The sequence below is a fragment of the Macrosteles quadrilineatus genome, unplaced genomic scaffold, assembly GCF_028750875.1.
Source record: "Macrosteles quadrilineatus isolate MER2022 unplaced genomic scaffold, UCM_ALF_1.0 Scaffold_2__2_contigs__length_208266976, whole genome shotgun sequence".
Lineage (NCBI taxonomy): Eukaryota > Metazoa > Arthropoda > Insecta > Hemiptera > Cicadellidae > Macrosteles > Macrosteles quadrilineatus.
The window spans coordinates 50,294,711-50,319,038 of NW_026542595.1; the positions used below are offsets into that span (position 1 = coordinate 50,294,711).

General features: G+C 33.6%; 1 protein-coding gene across 1 annotated transcript in view; it reads right to left on the reverse strand.

The window, feature by feature from the left end:
• The window catches only part of LOC128986066 (bifunctional glutamate/proline--tRNA ligase), a 67,560-nt gene extending 43,232 nt beyond the window's left edge, over nt 1-24,328 (reverse strand). Inside the window, exons 1-13 of the mRNA XM_054406167.1 lie at nt 24,146-24,328; nt 18,988-19,178; nt 18,201-18,357; nt 17,193-17,451; nt 16,615-16,741; nt 11,094-11,286; nt 10,158-10,329; nt 9,003-9,236; nt 6,045-6,189; nt 4,533-4,780; nt 3,925-4,129; nt 3,101-3,213; nt 2,617-2,728 (exon numbers count right to left, since the gene is read on the reverse strand). Of these exons, the coding sequence (XP_054262142.1) occupies nt 2,617-2,728; nt 3,101-3,213; nt 3,925-4,129; nt 4,533-4,780; nt 6,045-6,189; nt 9,003-9,236; nt 10,158-10,329; nt 11,094-11,286; nt 16,615-16,741; nt 17,193-17,451; nt 18,201-18,357; nt 18,988-19,178; nt 24,146-24,197 (2,208 nt within the window). The 5' untranslated portion in view covers nt 24,198-24,328. The remainder of the gene's footprint in view (nt 1-2,616; nt 2,729-3,100; nt 3,214-3,924; nt 4,130-4,532; nt 4,781-6,044; nt 6,190-9,002; nt 9,237-10,157; nt 10,330-11,093; nt 11,287-16,614; nt 16,742-17,192; nt 17,452-18,200; nt 18,358-18,987; nt 19,179-24,145) is intronic.

Here is a 24,328-nt window from a genome sequence, read left to right on the forward strand (position 1 = left end):
GTAAGAATTTTGCTTCATTCCCGGTTGACGATGATAGTCTCCTCACGACCGCGGGATGTGTTCATATTTTGCCTCAATCATGTAAGACAATAATTATGTCTAAACGACCCGACTCCGGTAAATAGTAAGAATCTTACCACATCGTCTGATGTATGCAGTCGCAGCAAAGTATTGAACATTTCTGTAGTCAGGTATATATCATCGTCCTCCGTGATCGCAAAAAAAATGTGGATCCCTCCCGCGGTCATATAGACATCAACATTGTCACCCGCGGTCACGGTAAAATATTGAAAATCTTGTGAATCATCATCGTCTTCTGCAATCGCAGCAAAATCATGGATATCTCCTGCAGTCGTGATAAAATATTGAAAATCCCTCCTGGTCGCGGAGACGATCAGCATCTAAATCTACTACTACTGCTCTTTTAAAATTTTGAGAAACTTTTATTGATGCTGTATCAAAAGCAATTGATGGCATCTCTCATGAAGTTCTTTTAAATAAATTAAAAAAGCTTTTGCTATTTTTTACACTTTTTTAAATTGGTTTAGTTTAGATCTTATCTTTCAGAAAGAATGCAATATGCAAAACTAATGTAAAAAAACCAAAATACCCTAACCGGGTATAGATCAGAAACTTTAAATATTAAACATGGCCTCCCCTAACTATAGCTCTAACTATTTTTCAAGGCTCCACTCTGAGGCCTTTACTATTTCTATGTTATGTCCAAGGAATGCCTTCAATTTTAAACAAATATTTTAGGAACAGAACGTCAGTTAGTACTTTGTGCTGATGATGAAAACTTGGTCAACTGCTAAACCTTACCTTGACCTTGAAACAGTGTGTCAAGAGCAAATAAAAATAATTGAAAATTTAGGATTTTTTTTAAAGGATAGCAGGCTTACCTGAATGGGAAAGAGTCCAAAATGAGTCAGTTTGGACTCTTTCCCATTCAGGTAAGCCTGCTATCCTCTCAAAAAATCCTAAAAACCTAGGCCTTTGTGCTCTATGCTACACCCTTAATTGAAAATTTAGTTTTGCTATTTCTAGCTGGCTAATTTACCAGTTTAATCTTTTTTGGAAATTGCAAAAGAAAATACAAAATATTTCTGCCACATCTTATAGATCAACCATAATGTGTTTAGTTGCACTTCTGCTAGCTAGAACATTTTGTTTTCCTTATAGCCAACTGAGACAACTATTGAGGTAAAGGGGACAACACATTATTGTTAAGTCATAGAGAAGTAAGGTGTAGAGGAAAAATTCAATGGTACACTTGAACGGTGTTTAGCACTAGTGCTGGTGTCTGGGGGAAAATCCATCACCGACCCCATGTACTACAACGCTCACGATGATTCTGATGCTGATAATACCTAGGAGGAAGATTACACTGCGACCTGTAAGATCTATTGTGTCTCCCAAACTAGTCTCCAGTCTTTGCCTAGAGAACCCCTCCAATCCTAACACCTTAATGAAATTTAGCGTCAGGTGGGGTTCTAAATGCGGAAAATTTCCAACTGCTACTTGGTGCATTCCCAAGCTCTTGGTTCTTTTTCACCCAACTGCACCCCATTCAGCCAATAGATGTCTGGGTGTTTCTTCCTCTGATTGACAGAATCAGCAGGCACTTTTTTTTATTTATTTGAAAAATTACAAATTCTTAAGAAAAGGGTATAAATAATTCTGCTGCAAAAACCACGAAAATTGTGCTTATAGAGAAAACTTCTTTCTTCCCAGATGACCTCTGAGCCAGTTAGAAAACCTGTTAACATTCTCAAACAGTTCTTATTCAGGGGTGGGGTACTTTCTTGTGTCCTCCTTTCCCCTTTCTGGGCGCCGGTTTGTTCTAAGAAGCATAGGTACCAGCGGGTTCCTGCCACGCTCTGCCCAACTCTACAGGGATTGTTCTTTTCACCAGGTTTTCCTGGTTTCGGGTAGTTCTTCAAAGGTCGGGGCATTTTACCTCCCTTTCCATGACTTGCGGTACTAGCCCGCGTTCCCACGAGCTTCTCACTAGGGATCTGAAGTCGACCTGGACAGAGCCCCGCATGCCCAGACAAGGCTGCTTACTGCAGGAGGGCGCCTGGTATCCTGCAGGTACCGTTCAGACACCATACAAAAGAGGCCTGGTGCCATCCACCTCTCAGCACGGTCCACCTAATACCTTGGGTTGGCCTATAACAGAAGAAGGAAAAGGAAGGAGCAGAAGTTGGGAGAAGAAGAGAGCAGAGATAGAAAGATGAAGACAGTTGGTCCATGCTAAGGAAAAAAAGAAAACATGGAGTGAAAGGACAGACCCTGCTCAGTTGAAGAGTAGGGAGTCACGCAGGCTGATTGCAATGGCTAGCCACCGGCGATGGGATTGCCAACCACTATGCTTTACAACACTCATGGAGAGTACCTCCTCATGGAGGAGGAAGAACCTGTGCCATGGGAATTTCTGCACATTGCTCTCCGCTCCTGCTTCTCCTTGCTCGTCACAAGTATATTTTTGGCACAACATACCAGAGCTGAAATCGCATGGTCTTTCCATAAGCGTGTTTCCTCTGTACCTTAATAATTCTCTGTGGTTAATTATAAAAATTTCTTCAACTAGATTTAGTAAGAATATGAGTTTACCTCTTTAGATGACAGAGGCTGCTTCTTGGGCACTCCAGCTGTAGGATTCTCCTTGGTGTGACCATCAGGAATTGAGAACAGGATGATAGGTGATGCTCTGCCAGTGTGTACACTAAAAAAAAAAAAAAAACAGTAGACTTCAGCAAAAAACTAACAAACTTGTTAACCAATCAAAATGTTTTTTTCATATGTAATACACAGTTTGTATAAGAGACAACATGATTTCAAGGTGTTATACAATCACATATGTTGTTGCAATCACATATTGTAGCCAGGACTACAAAAATTGAACTTAGATCAAAGTGAAATACAAGATTTGGAACTCAAAGTTTGGCCATCATTAGTAACAATAGTATTTTTATTAAAAGTGTAAATAATTTACATTAAAACTCTTCCTTAATTTTATATAGCATGACTTGAGGGTCATCGATACTAACATTTCTGATCAAAACATAGTTATGTTTGATTACACTTGTTAGATTACCTTGGAGGCTCATAAGGGCTGTCACAAATGAAGAAACCTCGTCTTTGCAGTTGAATGATTTCTGACTTCTTGACATTAGCTAGCTCAGGGTCTCCTAACATGACCACCTCCGTCTGCAAACATTACATTAAAAAAATTATGAGTTTGGTGAGATTTTGCTATCTAGAGCTATATTGTAATGTAAAATTGTTACAATCAATTGCAAACAAGCTAGGCAGAATAAGTCAATTTTATTACAGTTTAATCATTGCCAAAAAATGCAAAAGTTGATATATGTAAAGAGATGAAAAAATAAGTGAAATGTATGGGTTCTGAATAAATGGGGTTGAAAATTACTAGGATAAGCTAATTTATATTAACTAGTAACACTATAAACTAACATGAGCAAGGACGATTTAGTAAAAACCTATAACCATTAAGAATAGCTGAGTACTCTTTAAGAAATCTCAAGTAATTTAAAAAGCTTACTGTCGAAGGAAAACAGAATCATGATTGTTTTTCAATGTGAATCACAAGTAAAGTAACCCAAATAATACTAACATTAATAGAAAAAGTAATGTTTTTTTACTGGCTCTTGTTTGAATCTGTATATTGTAGTTCAGACTATGAATGGTTTGCAAGACCACCTTTGTATGCACTACACATGTACTTCTTTGTCACAACCACCGCTTTGTGCGGATAAATATCACCTCAGATATAAATGGCCCTGGGAGTAAGTAAGTAATTGATCTGGATAACGATCCAAACACAAACCCGAAGTGTTCTCCTCAGATGGAGTTTGCTAAAATCAAATAACACTTTCTAAGTGGAGTCTATCAACTGACCTTGGTGACGTGGCCAATGTACTTCTTGAAGTCTTCATCCCTGGCCAAAACTGGCTTGCTGATGATGTGTTCAAAGTAGACACACACACATGGTGTGAAGGGAGCTTTGGGAGTGTCCGCAAGCCAGGTCAGCTTCAGAGTCTTCTTGTAGTCTTTGTCTGACAGGTTAGGTTCTGCATCTACACTTGTGATCTGGTCTCCTTGTCTGCAATTAACAAATATGTTGAACACATCACTACACAACAGTTTAAAGTAGCTTTGTGAAAACTGAATAAAATGACAAGTTTGTCAATTGGTTAAATACTCGCAATAGCTATAATTAGAAAAATCTTTGCAAGCTAACTTTTTGTCCACAAATTTATGACAATTTTATGAATAAACTACACAATAGTTTCTTGTTGCGTTCCAACCAATAGATCACCTATGTAAAACCAGAATGCAGATGTTATAAAATAAAAAATATTGGTTTAATTTAATTTCCTTGTTTACCACTAATGTCAGAAAGAAGTAAAAGCCATTTGTTTTTTCATACGGATTCAATACATTTAGTTATTAGGACCACCATAAAATTCCTTTGATAAAATAAAGCAAATTACGATAGCTCTAACCTGTTTATTTTCTTGATCTTTAGGTTCCCCCAATTGATGAAGGTTGTATTTTCTCCTTCTTTGAGAGTCTTGGCGTCTTCCACGTCAATGAGTACTCGGGAGCCCACCCACACAGACTTTTCCCCTACGTCAGGGTTCTTGGGATGTTTGGGTACAGAGAGTACCTCCTCTGCCACACCAGGCAGCAACACTGGGACAGTGCCTCGTCCATCCAGGGCTGTGTAGCGAGGGGCCACTGGGTCAATCACCTGACCAACATGAACAATTAGGAAAAACAACTTACAAAAAAAAATTATATTCAAGCGATAACACAAATATTGATAGAAGAAGCGAGAAAAGTGGGTTTACAAATAAATGAAAGTAAAATAAACTACTGTACATGAAAATAAGTAGACAAGATGACGAAGAAGGCCACTTAGAAGTATTAAACTACAGGTTCTAAAAAGCAAACATATTTATATATCTGGGAGTAACAATCACAAACAATAACAGAGAAGATGTTGAAATTAAAAACAGACTCAAGGCAGCAGAAAGATCATATTGGAGCTTAATAGAATTATTTAAAAGCAAACATCTATAAAAAACCACCAAAATAAGAATGTATAAACCCCACATAGTGCCATAGTGGAACCTCCTGTAGTGCTATACGGTTCAGAGATTTGGTCTTTCACAAAAAAATCCTAAAAAAGACTAACTACTTTTAAAAATAAATTAATGAGGAGGATTTTTTGACAAAATAAAAGACAGAGATTGGTGGATGACAATTAAAAAGAGAGATCTGAGGGAATAGTATAGGGAACCAGATATTGTTAGAGTGGTAAAGAGTAGAAGGAGGAGATGGCTACGCCACATTCAATGCAGAGGTGAGAGGGTGCATTATGGTAGAGCAGGTGCTAAGAGGTACTCCGGAGGGCAGGAGAACACTGGGAAGACCAAGGATGCAATGGGTTGACAAGGATACGAAGGACCTAATGGTTGAATGGGAACAGACCTAGAGCTGGCAGAAGACAGAGGATCCTGGAGGCACATGGTTAGCGAGGCCAAAGAACAAGGTTTTCAATGGCCGCAGGAGTAAGAGCAAGAAGCAAGAAGCAAGTAAGAGCAAGTAAGAGTTAGCAAGGCAGGAGATACATTTTTTGAAAACACCAAAGCAAGCAGAAAATACACTTTTTGAAGAGCTGGGGCAGAAGATACACCTTTAGAAGATGACTAGAGATATGATACAGCTTTTAAGACGCTGAGGCTAAGAATAAAGAGATTAAAAACACTGAGGCTCAGAACGCAGAGAACCATAGATTTTAGACAACAATTTTTTTACTATGTAAAAACTAATGGATCATATTATTAGAGAGGCTGCCAACCTCTTAAAAAAATAAAAATAAAAAATAAATACAAATATTGGTTTTAGTTTTAGAAATATCCTTTTTTTAAATCTCATGATCAATTAGACAATTATTTATTAGCAGCGAATTCTTAAAAAAACTTTTTTTAACACAAGGCAAAACCACATACTTTTTTGTTAAAGGCCCAAATTTTGTCCCACTCCATGACAACCACAGAACGAGATGATCCTTGCCCAATGATAAACTGCTTCAGTCCTTCCACAGTCATTCCTCTACGGAGAATGCCTCTCACAGTAGGAAACCTAGGGTCGTCCCTGTGACATACCATAGCATATCCATTACACACCATTGACATATACAACACACACATAAATAAATAAAAAAATTACACATTATAACTTCGTTTATGCTTTAAAGAACTGTAAACAATTGGCAATGCAGCAAAAATGTGTTTACTTTATTTCCTTGACTGAACTTTACCACCAGTTCATCTAGACATCTGGATTTGCTTGGGTTGAAAAAAAAACTGTCCATAGTGATTATAATAGTTTAATGAATTAAAGATTACTAGATCGCTCAGAATACTATAGTTGTCATACAATTAGTTTCTCTAAAAAAAAATTTAATTTTCTACTGTGCGGTAAGAAATGTGATGAAAAATCTTGTTACATTGCAAATGAAAAAGGATAGAAAGAAAATATTGAACAATAATTTTAATGCGTTTTAATCTTTTTTTTTTGTAAACCTCAACTATAAAATTTTTCAGGCCTGCTTATCTATTACTTATTTAATACGCAAGCAGGGTTTTTGTGACAATTACTCCTCCGAAACTACTGAACCGATTGACATGTTTTTGGTGTCATTGGAAAGAGCGTAACGTGAAGCTGTGCAGGAAACTTTTTTTTATAGGGAAATAATTAGAGAGCAAAGCCCTGGGGCCCTTTAAAGTTTCGTATTTCTCCATAAGATTAACATGGGAAACAAACATTGTTATGAAACTCCAGCTGTTGTCAGAAATGCTGTTCTGCTATTTCATTTTATTTGTTTACAAGGAGAATTGTTTCTTGGTGCCATCTGGTCAATGAATTATACTTTTGCATATATTTTAAATGATATACACTATATAAAATAATGGTACTGTAATACATTAAGAGATATTCATTTAAATAATCAATAAGTACGATTGAGCCTTTTCCTATATGTTTCCTGGTAAGTGTGTTGTATCTGTTTCTTATAGTACATTATAGTATCTTAAAGTAAAACCAAACTATTCTTTTCTGCATTCTCATCCCGTAGCGAAGCACGGGCAGAACAACTAGTAAAGTTAAAACTATTATTTCAAGTTCCGATTGTTGCCTATGCCAGTTAACATTGTTCATTTTAACTTCATATCCGAATGGGTTTTTCTTCAATGAGAACTCCTCTTTTCATAGAGAGTAAATAGAATGATAGAATGAACATACGATCTAAAATAGAAAGTTATAATAAACATCTATATCTATACAGGGTGAGTTTCTACTTAGCGTGTTAACTTCGCCAGAAGGTTCTACTCACTAAAAGGAACAAAAAAGGTCCTGTAAACCCATGTCCGGTTTTCAACCGTTTGGCTGTAATAGGGGATTTTGTGTTTTTCTTATTTTATTAGACTTTGCTCCACAATTTATGTAATAAAAACTTAACCAATTACTGTAGAGAGTTATAGTTAAAATCATTGGAAAGAATATTAAATTTGCTATAAATTAAAGGTTTCATTCAACAATTATACCCTTACATAGTCCACGTTATATCCAAAATAAAGTAAAAATGTCATTAAACTAATTAATTACAAAAATGTTCATGAGCCCACTTTGATACATAAACCTGCATTTATGCAATGTTGAAATGCATAAAAAACTTGGTCATTTAATAATCTTTCAAATGATATGCTATTCAATACTATTATTGATATAAACCAGTGAGAAATTACTAATAAACTACAATAAAACACGGTTTACAGATTTTGTTTTTGCACAGTTTTACTGTTGATAATAATTACTGTATACTCCATGTTGTATTTTATTGAACAATCTGATAAGATTTGTACATTATTTTAACTTTTAAATATTTATTAAAATTATCTGAATTAATAAAATGTATAAACTCAAGGTTTTTCACATTTTCAAAGATGTAGTGTGTTTCATTCTTAAATGCTGTATAATTAGTTTTACCTTGTGCTTGATTAAGTCAGCTTTTATTGATTTGTCATCTATAGCTAGATAACTCAGCTGCTTAAACATACCTTGTTGAGTAATTTGCTGTTTTAACTTTATATTTCCAAGTCAATTACGAGTTTTTCAACATTTATTAAACTATGGAGCCTTTTACCAATCAAGAGTATGCCAACATGATGAATACAGTAATTATTATTAACAGTAAAAACTGTGTCAAAACAAAATCTGTAGACCGTGTTTTATTGTAGTTTATTAGTAATTTATCACTGGTTTATATCAATAATAGTATTGAATAGCATATCATTTGAAAGATTATTAAATGACCAAGTTTTTTATGCATTTCAACATTGCATAGATGAAGGTTTATGTAACAAAGTGGGCTCATGAAAATTATCGTAATTAATTAATTTAATGACATTTTTACTTTATTTTGAATATAACGTGGACTATTTAATGGTATAATTCTTGAATGAAACCTTTGATTTATAGCAAATTTAATATTCTTTCCAATGATTTTAACTATAACTCTCTAAAGTAATTGGTTAAGTTTTTATTACATAAATTGTGGAGCAAAGTCTAATAAAATAAGAAAAACACAAAATCCCCTATTACAGCCAAACGGTTAAAAATCGGACATGGGTTTATATGAACTTTTTTGTTCCTTTTAGTGAGTAGAACCTACTGGCGAAGTTAACACGGTCAGTAGAAACTCACCCTGTATATAAATACGCAAAGCCGATTTTTGTAAACAGAACTCCTCCCTCATTTTTAGACTGATTTCGATTTTTAAAGTGTGAAAAAAAGTTGCCCTGATCTGTAGTTTTGCAGTGGTTTTCATTTTTTTGAAATCTTTGTTAGTTTGGGCAGGATCTTTGATCAAAGTTGGGTTATCTCCCATAAGGTCAACGACTACTTACCACCCGTCCACATATCCCTCGTCCACAAACCAGGTGAGTTTGCGCTTGGACAAGACAGTGTTGGTCATGTTGAGTCTTGAGTATTCCCAGATGTGAGGTCGCCGCAGACCCAACGCCTCGATGAACCAATAGAACTGGTCATCTCTGTCATGGTACTCCATGGTACGCAGGCAGTGCGTTACACCTTCGATACTGTCAACTATGGGACAAGCAAAGTCGTACGTCGGGTATACCCTAGGGAACAACAGACAAATACTCTCAATTTGTAGTTTAATGAGTATTTTAAGTTAATTTGAAGAAGTAAAATTAGTACATATAACTTACCTAATTACAAAAAAAAAAAAATATTTCAGTAGGCTAGTAAAATCAAAATTTTAAAATATTTAGGAACAATGTACAATGTATAAGACTAAGATTTTACTGTGAACTAATCTGTTACCTATCTAAAAATTGGGAATGCAAAAAAAACAATTTAAGAATAAATTTAAAACAAAATAATGATAAAACTCATTAGGCCTATTTGATCCCAGAGTATTTGAATAATCCTTTAGTATAATTAAAATATACATTGCTACACTACCGCAGTTTATTCATTCAATTATGTGTATTTATGTAGTACTGTGATGCAACGCCTGCTCAGATATAAGAATATGACTTGTACATTTAAAGATCTTTTTGTGAGCCTAAATAAAACATGAACCTGTATTTCTCATAAGTTATGTGTAAACATCTATCTGGCTCTAATTATACTAAACTAATTTTAATACCTTTAGTAAGTATGCACATGGTTTGAAAGATTTTTGTATAGATAGTGTACAGCTACCCTTTTTGAGAAAATAAAATACTAAGAGCATTTATGGATACATAATATAGTAAGGTTATATTATGACATATCACCTTACTGCCTTTTTTATGTAGGCTATCTGAACTCTGGACTTTAAAACAACCACTCCTTGAACTGCCAACAAACTTTCTAAAACATTACTAATTTCAATGTAATAATTTTAACATCATTTACATTTTGAATATTAGTTCAACGTCAAATGAAGGCCTATCGATGTGGTTCTAACATGAACATGCCTACTTATACAATGACAAGATGCACATACATTTTTTAGCACCAATACAGTGTTTTTCTTTTGAGTTGTCACTTACTTGTACTTGTCTGCAGTTCTTGGGTGAGGTTCATTTTTGCACCTGTAGATGGTCGGGTCTCGCATACAGCCGTTGGCTGAGCCCATGTCAATGCGGGCTCTAACACAACACTTCTGTCCAAAGGCTGAACCTCGCTTCATCTCTTCCCACATCTGAAAGTTCTTCTCCACCGCTGCAAAACAAATACAGACATAAAAAACAGCACTCATAACAGTGCAGCTAGCCTGTTTAAAAATTTGTAGTCCAGAAGCTTTTGGACAGCAAAAAAGTCACAGAACATATATTTCATTATGATGTATCCCGTGTGTATATAGGACTTCATCAGAGAGAATTATAGCCAAACCAAGTGTAAGCTTGCGCTTTGAGATGCAATCTTTCATAAATTTGATTATGAAGTAGAAAAAAGGGAATATAATAATGGTTATTTTTTGGACTTTTACAGTGATCTTACCGGATTTACCAAACTAGGCTGAATATTCCGCGGATTAGGGCCACAAGCAAAGGTTGGCCGCAGCGGTATTGTACATGAGCAATTTTTATTAAATTGAAATTTTATTTGCCAAATTAAAAATGAGCACACAATTGCAGATGATGATGCTGTTAAAGTTATCACAGGAAATGTTCACTATTTCTCCGCAATCGCAATTAACAATAATGTTGTCCCCTTGACTGTGGGGGATGTTCATGATTCTGTTACGTTAGCTGATGACGACGATTATGCCCTCTTGATCCCGGAAGATGTACACGATTTTGCTGCAATGACGAGGAAGTTCCATAGGGGTTGAGGCCACTAAGGTTAATTTGGCCTTGGGCCAAAAGGACTGGGCGTATTTACTCTGGACTGTTTAGATTTTGGAAATTATGAACAACTTATTGCTTACAATGATTCGGCACTGACTTTTTACCCTTTGTCACTATGACAGTAACAGTACTCACAGTTGTCCCAGTTTTTGCTCTTGACTCGCTGCTCCCTCTCTTGTTTCATGAGCTCAGGATCAGTGTCATCCACATAGGCTTTTCCTTCCTTCAGCAGCTTCTCACAATACTGTATCATCAGGTCAAAGTAGCTAGACGTGTGAGTGAACTGATCAGGTTTGATATGCAGCAACTCTAGGTCCTCTAAGATAACCTGCAAAGAAAGTTATTTTTAACCGACTTTCCACTACCAACAAAAGGAGGAGGTTCTCAATTTGTTTGTGGCGATGTTTTTTTTCTTCTATGTATGTTCACCAATTTCTCTGTGATTCTTTTACCGATCAGTGTGGTTCCACCACCAAAATAACCAGGAGAGTTTCTATTTGGTACCTTATATATTATGTTTAAGTATAATATTTGTTTCGGTGAAAAATTCTGAAAACCTTAAATATTCAACATTTATTTTGTTTACATTTGTGCAGATTGTTTACATTTGTGCAGAGAAGGCAATAAATAATGATAACATTCCTACAGCTGTTAGTTGAAACCATTTAAATGAAGCTAGAGACAATTCTTCATGAAGCAGTTGCTTCATATTGATCAATAAACTATTTCTTGCCATGCATTTTGTTTTGGTTACTATAAAAAATGTATTTTAACGTTTGATCTGACTTGTGTATACAGTAATTCTGTTTTTAGTATTGAATATTCTGACTTAAAAAAACATAGGTATATGTTTCAGTGAATAGCTGTATGATATTGACAAATAAAGGTGTATTGTGAAAACCAAAGCATTCGTAAAACAGGTCTAAATATAAATTAAATGCAATTATTCCTTACACGACCTAAGAAGTGTGACAGTGCATAGTCGTCAATTGTCTTAAAAGTGTTAAATATTTTAATTACTAAACATGCATTTGCAGATGTGGAATGTTTATTGATATTCTCTACCCAGTTACTATATCATATCAATACTATTATGCCTGCTTCGGAAAGTCCTAGAGGAAGATGATTTGCAATTTCGACTAGGCTATATCTTGATCAAACAAAACCACCTACATGGCTTGCACCACTTTTAGCTGAACCAATCTTTCATATACATATTTCATTTGCAGATGTGGAATGTTCTCTACCCAGTTACTATAATATATCAATACTATTATGCCCGCTTCGGAAAGTCCTAGAGGAAGATGATTTGCAATTTCGACTAGGCTATATCTTGAGCAAACAAAACCCCCTACATGACTTACACCACTTTTAGCTGAACCAATCTTTCATATAATATTTTCCAAAGGTACTATACGTGTTATCGACCAATTTTCCACTTTTGAGAGATTTTTTAGTGCTGGTAGCTGAGGAATAACTTTCATATTGTTCCAAAAGGCTAAACACGTTACTGTATTTCTTTTTATAATGTAGAAGTACACCGATTGCAGGAAACGATGATGCCTGACATTTCAATGTATCAAGAAAAGACAATTAGTTTTTCATTAGGCCTAATGTAATGGACAACTCTTTCTTTCTTAAGGAATATCTAAAAATGTTTATTTTCATACCCATTGATTATGTAACCTGAACAGGTGACTCAAGCAGTTTTAAAATAATGATTGTTCTATGTGGAACTTTTGATTGTTTAAAAACAGTTTTGCTTATCAAAAAACCTCAAGAAATTAATATATAAAAAATTATACAGTCACTAAAAATCATGAAATAATTTATTTTTGTAAAAAAATACAACCGACTTCAAACGCTCTAAAAAGAATGAAATAATTTCAATAAAGTAAACTTTTGTATTAGGCAAGCTCACGTATTTCAAGTCGGCGCGGCTGAAACTGCAAATGATTGAATTTAAATATTGTGTGTGTATTTTGAAAATCAATAAATTGTAGCTGGATAACATAAATATATAAAAAACATACTGAACTGTTTTGTTTATATATTAAAGGAAATATTTTCTTGTATTTTATGTTTACTTCAGAATAAATGCATTATGAAAATAACACACACAAATGTTCTATATGAATAGGAAAATAATTTAGTTTGATATTATGATAGGGAAAAGAAGCTAGTTTGGTATTAAAACGTTACTTTTCCATGTTAGAAACATTTAAATGCGTTATAATCTTTTTAAAGATGCTCGTTAATACCACTATAATGCCGATCTCTGATTACGGTAATAAAATAACACTTAACGCATAACTATGAAAAAGACATGCAGATTAACAATTTTAGTTATAGTCACCTGCAATATGGACACCCTCTTTCAATTTTGTATCAAAAATCATCATAGAGCCGCGACTTAAAATACGTGAGCTTGTCTAATACAAAAGTTTACTTTATTGAAATTATTTCATTCTTTTTAGAGCGTTTGAAGTCGGTTGTATTTTTTTACAAAAATAAATTATAACTAAACAAGTTAATGTGTCACAGTATACTAGAAAACATAGGATCTAGCAGAAGTAAACACACTCTTTTATGTCATAGTAGTTGCTTGCTAGTTTTGTATTATAACATTTTAAATGAACCCTGTGTCAAATGTAGGTCACAAGTCAGACACAAACAACTTTTAAATTTGGTTCAATTATTAGTTATTTGAGATGGGGACGCCACCTAAGTGTGTATTTTAACCCGAATATGAGTGGAGGATGAGTGTAGAATGAAGTGAGATGATCAGTGAATGTAGTGTTGTTAGTGACTAAGATCAGCTGTTTAGTTATAGTCAGAGAAATATAGGATACTAGCTGGCCCGACAGACGTGGTCCTGTCCTAATGTGGTTTTATGTCAATGCTCGATAATTTTCAAGATGAGCTCGTTCGCATGGCTCAATCACGTCCCGGTTGAAGTTCGTTTGCTACGCTTACTCATCTTTAGGTTAGAGCTCGTTCGCTGTGCTCACTTGCCTTCAGGTTAGCTCGTTCGCTAAGCTAACTCATCTCCAGGTTGAAGTTCGTTCGCTACGCTCACTCACCTTTTGGTTACAAATTAGCTGTAGTCATAAATTTAAAAAAATAATAGTGCTACACCCTGTTGGTAAACCTATTAATTTTTTAATGCTATTGAACATCACAGAATCAAATTTGTTTAGTTGAACTAGCTGTTAAGATTCTTTAATTCCATTTAAATATGAGTACTCATAAGGTTAACATTGGAAACTCCAGAGCCACTGGGGCGGACCCCTTGTGACAGATCTGCACCAAACTTCACACAAACCATCCTTGAATAAAGCTTAATAATGCCTGAAAGTTTCATTACAATCTGTCGAGCGGTTTTGGAGTCCATAAAGGACAAACAAACAAACAAACATACATTGGATTATATAAATAGTATAGATGACCTTAAAAAAATTGCAAGAAAACGTTTTATGGTTTTACTTTGTAGTATTGGGTTTGCAGAATGACATACTAAAAGTTACCAAAAATTGGTGCACGAGAAAACCACTAAAATCACAATTTAAAATGGCGGCTTTTCCCAACATTGGAAAAATCTTGAAAAAATATAGGCTACCAAATGCATTTTGTATGAAGATTTTTTGAGAAACTGACTTGGGAGCACCGCCGATATTTATTGGGTCGTTAGTACTTCATTTTGTTAGGTAACGCGTTTTTGGCCGACATCTTGGATCCGCCATATTGGACGTAGATAATTTTTTTTTTAAGTAATGATGGTGTTGTATTGTAACACTTCATTCCAAACTAAATTTTTACACGGATTTCAATGCCGAAACCCGTTTTTAAATATATCTTTTCATTTAGAAGATATATTGAAACAAAGACTTTCCCCCATACATTTCTTATGGTTCTTTCATAGTTTGATAATTTTTTTAAATTATTTATCTTATATCTCCAGTCCTTATTAAGGCTTGCAGTTCGTTCTTGCCTTAAAATATTCAGTAATGTAAGGGCTTCCATTTGAGCTCTTGATCATTAAAATCAGATGAGTTAAATACCAGCTACGAACCTTTAGAACAATATCAAGTTTAACTATTTAGAAATATATTTTTATTAAAAGATTTATAACTCGGGTTGTTAATACGTCACCAAGTTCTTTCTGGTCTTAAATTACTCTGTAAATGTTTTACTTTAATTTTATTAATCACCAAATAACATCTGAAAATTTTCAAATGAGTCATGAATCTTCATTTAACAGTCAATTATTTCTTTTTAGAAATTTGTCTTTAGTTAAGGACATATATCCCAAACCCTAATAACTCTCAATAAGTAATCCATAGCTAAAATAATAGTAAATAATGTTACGAATTATTTAAGACTATAAAGAAGTTTTGGGAGTGATTTAGAATTGGGGATATACGTCCTTAACTAAACACAAATTAAAAAAATAAATACATTTTAATGTTAAATTAAGATCCATGACTCATTTTAAAATTGTCCGATTTTGTTTAATGATTAATAAAATCAAAGCCAAACATTTACTGAGTAATTTGAGACCAGAAAGAACTTGGTGACATATTAACAACCCGAGTTATAAATCTTTTTAAAATAATATATTTCTAAAAAGTTAAAATTGATATTGTTCTGAGGTTCGTAGCTGATCTTTAACTCGTCTGATTTTGCTCAAGAGCTCAAATGGAAGCCCTTATATTACTGAATATTTTAAAGCTAGAACGAACTGCAACCCTTAATAAGAACTGGAGATATAAGAAAAATAATTTTAAAAAATTACGAAGCGAACGTTACGAATTACGAATTACGTTGAAATTACGAATTACGTAGTTTTATCAAACTACGAAGCGCCCATAAGAAATGTATGGGGGAGAGTTTACTTTTGAACACATATTCTAAACGCAAAAAGATATTTAAAAACAGATTTCGGCATTAAAATCAGTGTAAAAATGTAGTTTGAAATGATGTATCACAACACTATCATTACATTTTAAAAAAATATCTAGATGTCCAATATGGCGGATGAAAATAAAGTACTAACGACCCAATAAGGTTATCTTATAAAAAGATAGGGCATTTGCCAGGAAACGACCCAATCTCTTAAAAACGACCCAATAAATATCGGCGGTGCTCCCAAGTCAGTTTCTCAAAAAATCTTCATACAAAATGCATTTGGTAGCCTATATTTTTTCAAGATTTTTCCAATGTTGGGAAAAGCCGCCATTTTAAATTGTGATTTTAGTGGTTTTCTCGTGCATCGATTTTTGCCAGCTTTTAGTATGTCATTCTGCAAACCCAACACTACAAAGTAAAACCATAAAACTTTTTCTTGCAATTTTTTAAATGGTCCCTGTGTCAGTTTTGTTTAGTTTGCTTTGGACTATTAGGGTTTATTAAAAGCCCAATGATCAGGAACAGATAGGTCTAGGTTCGAACCAACAAAAAGCTACTAACTTTTTCAGGATCAAATTTGGCCAACATATTTTAGATTCAACATTCACAACTATAAAATTTGGCATGTGTAAAATCTACAGAAACTAGCCTAAATATTCTATATCATAGCCTACTTTTCACAATTGAAAAATCAGTAAACAAATCCATGATAGAACTGGGGCATTTTACTTACAAATTATTAACTCACCTTTTCAAAATCAACTTTTTCCTTTGCAGGGTTTGTATCATCAAATCTCATGATCAATTTCCCTTGGAATGCTTCCTGGTAATATTGGTTGAGAAGTGCAGCTTTAGCATGTCCAATGTGCAAATAACTGTGAATGTAATCATGCGTTAATAAATCAGCAGGATGTTAATTTACAACCCTTTTATGGGTTGTCAAATCAACACAAATTAATCATTTATCTGTACCTAACAAAATGGTAGGATAAAATATTACTTCTCATAACCAGTTAAAACCCATTATTTAATTTTTCACCTGAACTGTAACTGAACTTATTCCCCCTACACTGAGTGTGTCTTCCGTAATAGAACTGGTTATAAGAGTTCATGATCAATATTTTTTCTCATTACTTGCATTATCTAAAGAAATATAGGATGTGTCATCAATAAACACTTAAGACTTTTTTTAAAAGTATTTGTTATTGCTTCAATGATTGATTTATGACATAAATAACGTATTCTATTAGGATTGACAATGTTAAGGTACGTAACCTAAATCTTATTGGATTACTACTTTACAAAGATTTTACATTGCCAACTTACCCACTAGCCTCTGGTGGGAATCGTACCACAACCTTCCCCATCTCTGCACCAGGCAGGTCTACAAACTTGCCTTCTTCTTTACTTTTCTTAACTTCCTCGGAACCAGCAGTTTTACTCTGGGCTTTCTTTGTCTTGACATCTTCGGGACGTTCGTTTAAAGCTTGCTGCACACAAGTTTGGCCTTCAATTAAGTTTATCCATCTTGAAATATTTTGTGGATTGTTACCTTTGGATTTTAGAGCTGCCCAATGAGTGCTGTCTGTAAAAATTTGATTACAATTACTGGTGACTAAATTTCCTTCAATTTTTTTTATGAGAACTAATGTTTATGATATTCACATTTAAATATCATCAAGAACAAAATTTGGACCATACCCTAACAGGGATCGTTCAAATATCTGGCGTAGAAACACAAATAACGCACCAAAAATAATTTCAAATCTTGGTTATTTTATGTTAGGTACATTTGCAATGTTGATGTGTCATTACGTTTGTCTTAAAACTTTCTATAAGTTAAAACTGTATTCTAGTGTGTTTATTTAATTTTTTTTATAATAAGACTCACTGTTTAATAGTTATTTTTTCAAAAAAACTAATGGCCACCATTTTGAATTTTTACGTAGGTAGTAAAATTTTGATATTTCTTTTGTAAGCCAGAGAAACTAGTTTTAACTCTAGATGCAAAATTTCAAAGTTTAAAATATCATGGTTATTAAGAAAAAACAATTTTTGAAAAATACAAAACGTCGGCTCTGTGAGTTGTTATTGACCTGCAGACTATTTTAATGTAATTTTTTTAATTTGTTATGAACCTAGATATACCTTAAAAGGTTGGTAGAGAGTTACAAACACCCTTTATAGTATGGAGGAATTTTGTTAAACAGCTTAAGGTTGCATAAAATATCCAGATAGCCAACACAAAATTTGTAATAATAACACTTCTTTATGAAAAGTGAACAAAACTAATTTTATTTTGGAAAGGCTCTACATATCTTACAGCAAACTTACTGTATAAAGTAGACCAGACAAGCAAGTCAGCAATTGTAAGTTTGTTGGCTACAAGGTATGTCACCGGTGCCAATACTTTATCCAGGTATGAGATGGAATCTTTGAATTCTTGAGCACATGAGAGAGGCCCAATACAAAATGACAACCAATGCTCAACCTATAAAATATAAAAACAACATAACGCAAGAAACCAATGTATGACTTAACATTTAATTCCATAGACCACATTTAAAGAATCAGTATAAACAATATTTAGAATGACTTATCAGTGTAATATTGACGAGTATTTAGGTCTTATTTAAATTGTTAGAGCTCACATTAAAATAAACTAACAAGAAAACACACTATTTACAACAGATACGATGCATATTTTATAAAAGTTATTTAAAACCATTGAGGCACCTCAGAAGCAAAATAGACAATTGGTTTAATGTGAGCATGATAGTTTAATTCTAGAACCATTAGTGAACACCTTGCAAGGTAAATTGTGTACAACACTTAAACCAACTCCCAGATACAAATATACAGGGTAGGAAAACCACAGCTCATACTCATAAAAAAAACACTGTTTAATATAGGCTACGTTATTCAAACACAACACTTTGACAGTTTTTAATTATTTTTAAATGCAGACTGACCTTAGATGCAAAATAGCACACTTCACTTTCTCCATAAAACATAAACAGTTTACATGATTTACCATAATGTCAACTCTCAAGTATAAATGTTATGTTTATAAACCCTGAAAGCACAATTTTAATTTTAATTTTAGATTTTTTTTACTGACCTCAATTTCCTCAAAAATGGAAGCACCATAAAGGCCAGCTTCAGGAGTGATTCTGGCCAAATATCTACAAATATCCAAGCTTGATTCCAGGTTTACATATTTCTTCACAGATAATGAACTCTGACTTACACCATTTTCCCATTGAACTTCAATCGTCTTGTTTGCTATCAACTTTAAAATGGCTAATTCACCTATTGACAAGAAATCAAACAAAACATATTTAAATAAACACAGTTGCAGACAAATATGCTGTTAAAATCTCTTGTTAAACCTCTTGAAATAAGACCATACTCATACAGTATAGGCCTACCCCCTCTTAACCGACCCTGGCGGGACCGGAAATAGGTCGGATAACTGAAAAGGTTGTTGAAATACAGCAATCCCAAAAAACTTTAAAAAATTAAACGTGCTATTCATTTGGAATTATATAACCAGTACTCGACTTTGGCTCGCTGGGGGCTCCTTATTTGAGAACCTTTAATCTGTAATATTAAATATTGATGCTTTCCAAATCTATCTTAATACAGAACTTATTGCCAAAATAAAAGATACGGAAAGTACATAAAAGAATCGTCTTAAACACTTAAAACATATATTTATGATTATACTGTTACTCACAAGACGGTAAATAAATATACATAAAAGATGGTAAGTGGTGATCGATTTCAATTGAATACTCCAATCATCATCAGACCCAATAGGCGAAGGACAAGAATCTTGAAACTTAAGTAGGAACGCCATTCAAGATTCTTGTCTTTCACCTATTGGGTCTGATGACGATTTGAGTGTTCAATCAAAATCGATCACCACTTACCATCTTTTATGTATAACTAGCAGAGTACCCGTCCTTCGTACGGGGTTGGCGTAAAAGTATATAAAATGATTATTGCAGGTATACTCATGCTTTGCGTTTGCAATAAGGGAGGACACAGTTTGATCAAATTTGCTTCTTTAAATTAACGGTATACTATAGTATTACACATCTACCATAGCCATAATGTTCTACCACTTCACCTAAACAATAAAGAAAAATTATTTATTAAACATTCGCAAAATATCACAAATTGTTCATGAAATTAAAAACATAAACAACTGTAAACAATCCTACTTTGACAGTTCTCATTGCGTATCACAGCTTTTTGTTGCTGCTTAGATCAAATTAGCTGTTTTCATAAATGCAAAGAAAAAAATAATAGTGCTGCACTCTGTTGGTAAATCTTAAAACTTTTTAATACTTTTGCATATCATAGAACCAACTTTTTTAGTTGAAACAGCTGACAAAATACTTTAATTCCCTTTAAATATGAAAACTCATAAGGTTAACATGGGGAACTACAGAGCCACTGGAGCGGAGCCCGAAAGGATTTTTGAGATAAGAATATGCCTATATGTTAATCGGGAATGTGAGCTATCATCATGCCAAATTTCAGCCCAATCCGTCCAGTAGTTAATGCGTGATTGAACTTCAAACACACAAACAAACAAACAAACACACAAACTTTCACATTTATAAAATTATAGTAAGATAAGATTTATAATATTAGTAAGATTATCGTCTTGTGAGTAACAGTATAAGCTTAAATATGTTTTAAGTGTATGGTAATATAACGATTCTTTTATTTACTTTCTGCAAATTTAATAACATGTACAATGCTGATCAAGAAGTTATTTAAAATAAAAGATAGGCCTACAAGCAACCATTTCGTTACGAGACAGGGTGTTTATTTATAGCCTCTCGCTGCAGGCTCGAGTCACAAAAGCCATCTTTACCTTGGAGTTGTTGGCCCCCTCCCCTTCCTTCCCTTCCCTACAAGGTGTGTTGTTTGTTTACTCTCTAGCGATAAGATAATTTCAAACAATATTACTGCGACTGTTTTCAAAAACGTAAAAAAATATTTTGAGTAGGCTACATACGAATTATTCTCTACAAACGATCTATCACTGTTTTGATTCTGTTTGACACACTGAAGAAGATCCTTCAGGAAACTTAATAAAAACACCTTTAATTTTTTACACTGTACCTACATTAAAACTCATGTAGCGTATTATTCCCATTGCCGAGCATGGGAGCGGAAATGCTGAGATGCCCGAGATACCTAGAATGTAGCGGTTATAAACTGAACCGCTCTCAAAACCAGATCAGTTTAAACAAACTGTAATATCTTACGAGCAAGAGATAATATGATTATCGGTTAATGCGAGGTCGGTTAAAAGGGGATTACTGTACTTTCAAAGAAACTTTTTAGGATCTTAGCTTAAGTTTATGGAGTAAGAAGGTCATTATTTACATAGGCCTATAAACAATTTCCATTTGTATATAGGCCTACTAAACATCCTCAAAGGTATCATAATTGCGGTCCCTGTCAGAACTCTAGCCTGGGGGTTTATGATGATTGTTAAAATCGTAATTATGACGCAATCAAATTTCTTTGGCAAAATCATTGCATTTTGTTAAAGCATTTCACACAAACCTAATCTTCTTTCGTGACAAAACAGTATAATATACTGTTTTGGATATTGTTTGTTTACGGAAATTAAATAAAAGAAACGTCTTATAACACTTAAAACATATATTTACGCTTACACTGTTACTCACAAGACGGTAAATATACAAAAAAGATGGTAAGTGGTTTTTTGTATATTTACCGTCTTGTGAGTAACAGTATAAGCGTAAATATATGTTTTAAGTGTTATAAGACGTTTCTTTTATTTACTTTTTGTAAATTTAATAACACGTACAATGCTGATCAAGAAGTTATTTATATTGTTTTTTCCGTTAACGTTCTTGAAATATATTTTAATTTTAGTTAAGTTAAATATTGATAGTTTCATTTATTGAATATCATTAAAAGAGTAGACTTCCGTATCTGTTGGCGAAAACAACCGAATGAAAATATCGATCGATATATCGAATGAAACAGTTGAATAATCAATATTTTCATTCGGTTGTTTGTGCCAACAGATACGGAAGTCTACCCCATCAAAAATATAGGCAACAGATCATTACTCAATTTGGCATTGACAGCAATCATTAAATAATGTTTAGGCCTATATTGAAAATTTTTTTAGAAGCAATAGCCTAGCCTATATAACTTATCAAACCAAATCTAAATTGATATAGGGTGAATGTGGGTAATTGTGAACTGGGGGAATTGTGAACTAGGGCTGTAATTTCTTAGTGTATTGTTGATTTGAGTAGAAATCAATGTTTTATGTTTATTTGGTTTGTTTTCTATACAGGATAAAAATTCTAGAAAGTTAAAAGCTGCTTAACTTTTTTTCAGGTTGGAAAAAGTTGCGTTTTTTGTTGACAAACAAGTTGCGTAGACCTTAGCAAATATTTTTTGTGTGAAAAAAGTAAAAGTCAGATTGACATGAAAACCAGTAATTATAGAAGAATTTCAAATGTATAATGCATTATATATCCTCATATCGATCCTGTAAGCAATTTTCTTTTTATTTGATCAAATTCACAATTACCCTCAATATTTTACTATGTGGGGGTAATTGTGAACGCTGTTCACATTTACCCTGCCTGTAAAAGAAACACATTTTTGGTTCTCATTAAAGATTTTTCTTCAAACCAATTATGCTGCCAACCCCAGAAACACCGTATAAAAAATACAGATTACTACAAGTTTCCACGTTGTGTTCCAGTTTTTGAGATGTAGGCGGACAGGACAGTTAGTTAATGATCAGTTAATGATTTGATTTCTAAATAGGTTTTTTATAGGTTTTTCAAGATAAAAAAACATTTTTAGTACAAGTAATATTTTGTAGGCCTAAAAGGAAAGTGCCTAATTTATTCTATCTAACCAATGTAATTTAGTTGTCTTTTCTAATAGTTGATTGCTTCTACACAGTAGGATTTAAATAATTTTATGAAGAAAATTTGTGCTCTTTCGTTTGTTAAAGGGAGATTATTTTGTCATTTCCTTTAAATTTTTGCTCTACTGTATCAAATAACAACTCTATATTATTTTCTCTTGTATAAGTATACTATTTTACCCATTAAATACATTAATTTTAAATATTCTGACCATGTTTTGTTATTTTTACATCTAGGCTACCTACCTGATTTTCTAACTATTTCAAAGTACCACGGAAAAATCTCATTTGCACGCTCATTTTTTGTCACATGCCATTGAAAGTGGGGAATTTGTGAACAGTTTGAGTTAGGCTTTAATCACAATACCCCTCCTATGCTGTAGTATGTAACTTAATATTTTTCTCAACTGACCGTTCAATTTACCGTACCCCAAAATTGTAGGCAATTGTGAATGCTGTCCGGGCAAGTGTGAATGCTGAATAACTCCTTCACTAAATAGAGAATGAAATTGGCTTATATGAAATATAAAGCCTAAAATATGTACGGTATAATGTTATAACACTGACCACATTTTTAAAATTGCTTAATTGCTTACAATTTTTTTTGTAAATTGCGTTTATCTGAAAAATATTTTATTGGCGTTCACAATTACCTACCCACGTTGACCCTATAGGCCTATCATTATTTAATCGGCTGCACTTTACTACTTTACGTCCTACACTCATTTGAGTGAAAATATCAATTATTAGATTGTTTCATTCGATATAGGCTATCGTTTGGTAAGTTAGGTTAGGTATACCTTACCTAACTAACCAAACGATAGCCTAAACTATAACTTATCGAATAATCGATATATCGATTGATATTTTCATTCGAATGAGTGTAATCTGATAATAACTTATATCGCAGGTTCTCCGTAATAATGTCACGAAATAACCAATATATGAAACACTGATCTGAACTTATTTAGGCATGTGGGGAAGGCAGTTAGGATTACACGGATTTTTGGATGCATTCAGTGTTTTGAGGTTAGGTTAGATTAGGAAGGTAAAGTGTAGACTAGAGTTAATGGTTGTTCATTTAAGTTACACCCATATTGTTTTTATCTTTGAGAATAGCCTTGTTGGTTAAATGACAAGACAATTTCAAAATACCTCATAGGCTAGTTGTTTAGACGTTTTTGGTTATTCCCTACGTAACTTAAAGTTTAGGCCTAGGCCTAGGCTAACTTAACTGTTTTTGTTTTATTTGACGAGGTCTAGGCTAGGCCTACTGGTTTTTATGTTGATGACCGATAAAGTACTTGATATTTAAAAGAGCCTAACTTACCTAGAGGTGGGCTGGAAGTACTTGAATGCAGAACGGGGTTTTCTGGCTTCATTTCCAACAAGATTTTATTGGTGGTGATCAAAGTTGTGTTGGTGTGTTGCAAAAGAGTTGGTTTTGAGAAGCGTATACGATACAAGATTATAAATCATCAATGAACCAGACTGACGCAAGAGTAGTACTAGT